General features: G+C 52.0%; 1 protein-coding gene across 1 annotated transcript; it reads left to right on the top strand.

Moving 5' to 3' along the window:
* Window positions 1–477: 477 nt before the first annotated feature.
* Window positions 478–1410, top strand: LOC306816039 (olfactory receptor 14A16-like; the record flags this gene model as incomplete). Its single annotated transcript, XM_079332536.1, has 1 exon — window positions 478–1410. One exon carries the CDS (start codon window positions 478–480, stop codon window positions 1408–1410), a length of 933 nt encoding a protein of 310 aa, XP_079188662.1.
* Window positions 1411–7664: the final 6254 nt, after the last annotated feature.

The raw sequence follows: 7664 nt of genomic DNA, 5'->3' as shown, positions 1-7664 counted from the left end.
TCTACCACTCTGGGTTTCCTGGATGCGAGATTTCACACTGATATTCCTCTCTCACTTCAGGATGATAAAAAACTAAGAAAATTCCTCAGATCTCAAAAATTAGGCAGTGACAAAAATCAGCACAGGACCCCTTAAATGCAGCATCTGCATTGCTTTACCAGCATCCTCGGGGATGCTCTGACATTGCCATCAAAATTCTGCAGAATCTGAGCTGACCCTGGGCAGTGCCCTGTGCTGGAGGGCAGTGCAGGGCAAAGCTAAGCCCCCAGGGCTGGGCTGGGCTCTGGCAGCACTGGCAGAGTCCAGCCCTGGGCACAGGGAAGCAGCTGCTGGCAAGGACAGCTCCAGGCAGAAGAGCCCTGGGCAGGTAGTGGGGTGAAAGTGCCACCAAGATGGGCTGGGATATTTAAAGTCTTTCCAAGCTGAACTATTCCATGATTGCTTTTTTTTACAGATGCCCAAGCCAAGACACAGCAAATGTCCAACAGCAGCTCCATCAGCCACTTCCTCCTGCTGCCATTGGCAGACACGAGGCAGCTGCAGCTCCTGCACTTCTGCCTCTTCCTGGGCATCTCCCTGGTTGCCCTCCTGGCCAACGGCCTCATCATCAGCGCCGTAGCCTGCGGCCACCACCTGCACACCCCCATGTTCTTCTTCCTGCTCAACCTGGCCCTCAGTGACCTGGGCTGCATCTGCACCACTGTGCCCAAAGCCATGCACAATTCCCTCTGGGACACCAGGAACATCTCCTATCCTGGATGTGCTGCACAAATCTTTTTCTTTCTGTTCTTCATCTCAGCAGAGTACTATCTCCTGACCGTCATGTGCTACGACCGCTACGTGTCCATCTGCAACCCCCTGCACTATGGGACCCTCCTGGGCAGCAGAGCTTGTGCCCACATGGCAGCAGCTGCCTGGGCCAGTGGCTTTCTCACTGCTCTGCTGCACACAGCCAATACATTTTCTCTGCCCCTGTGCCGGGGCAATGCCCTGGGCCAGTTCTTCTGTGAAATCCCACAGATCCTCAAGCTCTCTTGCTCCAAATCCTATCTCAGGGAACTTTGGCTCATTACTGTTGGTATCTGTTTATCATTTGGTTGTTTTGTGTTCATTGTTTCCTCCTATGTGCAGATCTTCAGGGCTGTGCTGAGGATCCCTTCTGAGCAGGGACGGCACAAAGCCTTTTCCACCTGCCTCCCTCACCTGGCTGTGGTCTCCCTGTTCCTCAGCACGGCATTCTTTGCTTACCTGAAACCCCCCTCCATCTCCTCCCCATCCCTGGATCTGGCTTTGTCAATTTTGTACTCAGTGGTGCCTCCAGCCCTGAACCCCCTCATCTACAGCCTGAGGAACCAGGAGCTCAAGGCTGCAATGTGCAGACTGATGACTGGATGGATTAAGAAACCATAAATTGCTTGCCATTTTCTGAAAACCACTTGCAATAAAAGCATATTTTATACTATTTTTTTTTATTCATATTGGAGGTTGTATTAGTTTACATCCAAAATATTGACCAGAAAGAAATGCCATTGTTTGTGCCATTTCTCATTTTGTTTCCCTCCACATTCACTATGACCCAGAGATGATGTCAAGGAGAGTTGACCTCTTGGTGGCTTTGAATGAACCAAAGGATCACTCTCCCAGTGAAGTTTTCTCCAGAGTTGCACCTTTTGTTCCCTCCTCTGGAGCTGCAGCAGCAATGTCTGTGTGCAGAGCTGGGGCAGATCAGTGCTGGCACAGCAGCTGTGCCCAGCAGCAGCAGCATTTGGTGCTGCCAGTGCTGCTCCTGTGCCACTGCCCCACTGCCCTCCTGCCCCTCGTGTTGCTGCAGGGCCTGAGTGCTCTCAGGGCTGGGCACAGCCCTGGGGGTGGCAGTGTCGGGGCTGCAGCAGGGACAGGCCATGGGCACTGCTGGGGCAGTGCTGACACCTCAGGGCAGGGCCTGGGGGCTCCAGGCTCCTGCAGCCCTGGCCTCTCCCCCAGCTCACACAGGTGCCGCATCCTTGCAGGCACAGACACGACAGCACTGGCTCAGGAGCTCCTGTTTGCACTGCACAGAGCAGGCATCAGCACCCCCATGGTGCTGCTGTGGGGAGACAGAGCTGAGTGAGCACAAATGCCATCAGCCCCTGGGGCCAGCAAGGGATGGGGGACACCAGAGAAACCACTCAGGTTTGTCATGGCCTCTGCAGTCAGCCAGAAATTTTGAAGTTTTTTCCAATGAGCGGTGAGTTTATTCTCCTGCAGACATTGTTTCTCAGAGCCAGGGCTGACTGTCAGTCACCCCAAAACTACCGTGAGCATTTCCTTGTGTTCAGCTTTGCTGTCTTTTGTCTTTGCTGATCTACATTTCTTCCTGTTTCCCATTTTTGTCCCATCCCCTGCAAACAGCCCATCTCTGTTTGCTATTTCCTCTCTGGTCCCACTCCCCATTTCAGTTCCTGAGTTGGCACCATGGCAACATCCCTTGGGGAGCAGGATCATCCTACAAGAGCTTCAGGAATTGTCTGCAGGCTCCTGCAGTGCCTCCTGCTGCTCCTTTGCCAGAGGAACTACAGGCCAGAGGGCCACATGGGCTGGTGTGTCTGGGTGTGGGGCTCCCTGTTGTTTGAAGTGAGGAAGGGCTGGAGAGGCTCTGCAGGACTGACAGGATGGGCTTTGGGGCTGTGTGGAGAAGCTGAGGGACCTGGGCTGCTGGAGCTTCTAAAGAGGAGGCCCAGAGCTCTTCCTGCAACTGCTCCAGGTGTGGCTTCAGAGAATCACAGAATCAGCCAGGCTGGAAAAGACATTGGTGATCATAAAGCCCAACCTGTGCCCCAACACCTTGTTGTCTCTCTGAACTTCCCCTTCCCCAGGATAAACAATCCCACCTCCCTCAACTACTCTAAGAGGATTTGTGCTCCAGACCCATTACCAGCCTTGTTGCCCTTCTCTGGACACACTGCAGCCTCTCAATGTCCTTCCGAAATTGGGAGGACCAGAACTGGACCCAGCTTTTGAGGTGCTGCCCAACCAGTGCTGAGCACAGGGAAGAATCACTGCCCTGGTCCTGCTGGCCACACCATTCCTCATCCAGTGCCATTGCCCTTGTTGGCTGCCTGGCACACTGCTGGGTCATGTCCAGCCTGCTCTCCATCAGTGACCCCAGGTCTATTTCTGCCTGGCCACTGTTCAGCCACTCTGTTCCCAGGCTCTAATATTTTAGGGGTTGTTGTGGCCAAAGTGCAGGACCTCATGGTGTTGTTAAATCTCACCTTGTTGGATTTGGGACCTGGATCTAGCCTTTCATAGTCCCTCTGCAGAGCCCTCTAGCAGATCCATGCTCCCAGTCAACTTGGCATCACCACAGTTCCATGTCACCCTGCAGTGTCACAATGGTCTCCATGATTCCATGAGGCCTCTCAGTGTCCATAATGTCCATTTTGTTCCATGGGATCCCTTGGTTTCACAAAGTCCCTTTGGTCGTTGGGCCCTGCAGTATCACAACTGAACCTTGGTCCCCCAAAGCCCTGCAGTGCCACAATAAATCCTTGGTTCCATGAGGTTTCGCAGTGCAGCAATGCTCTCCTTAGTTCCACGGTGTCAAAATGGCCTCTTGGTCCCAAGGGTCACCATGGTGTCATACATGTTTCCATTTCTGAAATCTGACTAATTAACCACAAAATAATTGAAAACCTAAATTATTCCCAGGGGCTTTTCTTGTTTGCCTTTTTTGAAAAAATGTTTATCAGCATTTGTTGCTGAAATCCTGAACTGAAGAGGTCAAGAAAGAAGAGAGCTCTGGACTAGTAAAATTCATCAACAGCCTCCAAGTGGCTGAGGATCCATCCTCATCACAGCAGGAATGAACAGAAATGGGCACAGCTTTGTGGCTGCCCCAGCTCTGGGATGGGCCCTGGGCCTGGAGCAGGAGCAGCTCTGCAGGGCCCCAAGGCCAGGGCTGTTGTGTTGGCCTGGGCAGATGGGATGGCAGCAGGGGCTGCAGAGCTCTCAGGAGCTCAGGGAGAGGGGAGCAGGGCACACAGGGAGCCTCCTTTTGCCTTGGCCAAGCACCTTCTCATTCATCACCCCAAAGGGACACACCCACTGACCACTCACACTGACCACACTCAGTGTACCCAGTGACCACCCCCACTGACCACAACCAAATGACCACGCCCAGTAAACACACTCACAGACCACCTCTGCATACCATACCTCAATGACTGTAGCCCACTGATCATACCCACTGACCACAACCAGTGTCCACACCCATTGCCCACAGCCCGTGACCACACCTATTGACCACAACAACTGACTGCACCCACTGACCACATCCTTTGCCAAGACACCAATGCCCTCACCCACTGACCACACCCACCGAGTTCTCTCACTGACCACACCACTGACCACCTTCACTGGCCACACCCACTGACTATAGGCACTGGTCACATGCTACTCACTGCCCTAATGACCATACCTCCACTGAGCAAATCTCACTGAACACACCAATGGACCACACCCCAATGACCCCCAAACTGACCACACCCCAAATGAACATAACCACTGAGCACAACCATATCCAAGAAACCAATGCCCACAACCCACTGACCACACCCACTGACCACACTCCACTGACAAACTGGCCATACCTTCACTGACAGCACCAACAACCACATCCCCTGACCACCCAACTGACCATCCCCACCCAACTACCGAATTGACCACATTCACTGACCACAACCACTGACCATATCCACTGACCACTCTCCAATGGCAACCTATCTGACCAAATCCTCTAGCTAAAAATGCTTACCACACTTACTCTGACCACCTGCACTTGCCACCCCCAGTGACAACCCAAGTGACCACACTAGCACGGACTACCACAGCCACTGACCACATCCCACTTCCAACACTTCCAGCACTGATCACCCCAAATGGCCACACCCACTGACCAGGACCCACTGACCACCCCCACTGACCACCCCCACTGACCACACCCACTGTCCATACCCACTGACCACAATCCACTGACCACCCAACTGACCATACCCTGACTGACCACATGCCGCTGGCGACACCAACTTGCCACCCCCATCACAGAACACACCCACTGACCACACCCACTGCCCAGACACCAAGGCCGACACCCCACTGACCACACCTACTAATCACACCCCACTGACCACCACAAGGACCACTTCCCACTGGCCCCAACCACTGATCACACCTACTGACCACCCCACTGACCAGACCCAATGGTCACCCCACTAACCACAATGCAATGACCACCCAAGTGACCACACCCCCACTAACCTCACCCACTGACCACACCCCCACTGATCACCCCCACTGCCCACAAAGACCACACCAAGTGACCATCCCTCACTGACCAAACCCACCAACCACACCCACTGCTCACACCCACTGACCACACCAATGACCACACCAATGACCACATCCCCAATCACCCAACTGACAATCCTCACCCATTACACAATTGACCACATTCACTGACCACAGCTAGTGACCACACCCAGTGACCACACTCACAAACCATCACCGCTAACTGCACCCCAATAACCACACCCCACTGACCACACCCACTGAATGCACCCACCCTTCACCCTAATAACCACAACCAGTGACCACACCCCTCTGACCACACCCACTATGAAGACACCAATGCCTACACTGAATAGCAACTGACCACACTGCCACTGACCATTCTGCCATTGACAACAAACACTGACCACCTCCTACTGATCAAACTCACTGACCATGTCACTGACCACACCACTGACCACCCCTACTGGTCACAACTACTGACCATACCCAGTGAACACACCCATTGCCAAGACACCAATGCCTACAGCCCACTGACCATGCCCACTGGCCACACCCCAATGAATTCTCCCACTGACCACACCCACAGTCCACTCCTACTGACCACAATCCACTGGCCACCCAACTAACCACACCATGACTGACCACACCCATTGATCACATCCACTGACCACCCCAATGACCATGCCCACTGACTGTACGCACTGACCACCCAACACTGACCACCCTCAGTACCCACAGAAACTGGTCACATCCACTGACCACCCTCACTGACTACACCTACTTCCAGGCCACCAATGCCCACACCCCACTGCCCACTCCCGCTGATGGCACCCACTGACCAAACACAATGACCACCCCACTGACCCAACCATATGGTCCTGAGAAATGACCACAACCACTGACCACAACCACTGACCATACCCTTGTCCCACACACCACTGTCCACCTCCCACTGTGCATCCCCACTGACCACATTCTCTGACCACTCTACCACTGACCACAACCACTGACTACTCTGCAGGCTACCCTTAATGACCACACTCTTTGACCACACCCCACTGATCACTGCCACGGACTGCACCCATTGACCACTACTCATGGCCACACCAACTGACTACCTAACTGACCACACCCAGTTATCAAGCCCCTCCGACCTCCCAACTGACCACATCCACTGACCATAGCTACTGATCACATCCCACTGCCCACACACAATGACAACACCCACTGATCATACCCACTGACCACACCTCACTGACCACTGCAATGACCATGGCCCACTGACCTCACTCACTGACCAAACCCACGGACAACAACCCAGTGACCAAACCACTGACTACATCCCCACTGACCACCCCCACTGACCACATGCCACTGACCACCTAACTGAACACTCCAACTGACCACACCTATTACATCAATTCAGGTTGTGGTGGGAAACAGAGATCACACGAACCCTCAGTGATCCATATGGCAAAAGCTTTCTTTATTGTTTGGGACTCTTCTTAATTGAGGGTTTGAATGTCCCAGATAAACACATGTGATTGGTTCGGGTCTTAACACACCCATTTCCCTTGCCAATGATGCATCTGCACTTAGGGTTCAATGCATTGGCTGGGATCCTTTCTATGTGTCCAAATCCATCCGATCATCTCTCACCCAGGGACCCTGTTACTTCTAGGCTGCTGTGGTGGTTTGTAAAGATTCCCTGAAATTTTTCTCCACCAGGACCTGACCTTCTATGGAACTGACAAGAATCAACTGGTGTCTGATTTTTAATATGAAACATTGTTACATTAGCGCAGGCCAGGGAATCATGAACGGGATGGGACTGCTGTGGAATGTCTCTCAAGCTGCTTTATTTTTTTTCTTTCATCCCAAGCATCAGAGTCATTACAAGGTTGGAACAGCAGGAAGATGCCAGAAGCTTATGTTCTCAGCAACAGCCAGAGAATAGTGATGTTATAATGTACTTTGAAAGTTTTTTGACCAATTACAAAAAGCAAGAGCATAATGACAATAGTTTCATCCAACCACTATAAGTGCACATACCTTTGGTTAAAACAATGCTTGCTTATTTTGAATACAATACCTACTTGTAAGCCTTAAAATACAATGCACAAAGCTCCATTATTAAGCTTAGACCTTCCTAATATCTTGCTAGATATACTTTTCTGCAGATTAGAGAGTTGTTCTAGCCAAGTGTTAATACACAGACCATTGCTCTATTTGTGCTTGCTTTCTACATGTCATATAACTTTTCTGCTGACATGCCTTATGCTTTCTGCTTTGCTCTAATTTCAGTTCTGTTGTCTCTGAGGTCTGCTTTTTTG

This window comes from Erithacus rubecula (genome assembly GCF_903797595.1).
Source record: "Erithacus rubecula genome assembly, contig: scaffold_344_arrow_ctg1, whole genome shotgun sequence".
Classification (NCBI taxonomy): domain Eukaryota; kingdom Metazoa; phylum Chordata; class Aves; order Passeriformes; family Muscicapidae; genus Erithacus; species Erithacus rubecula.
This window is presented reverse-complemented; position numbering and strand designations above follow the sequence as displayed.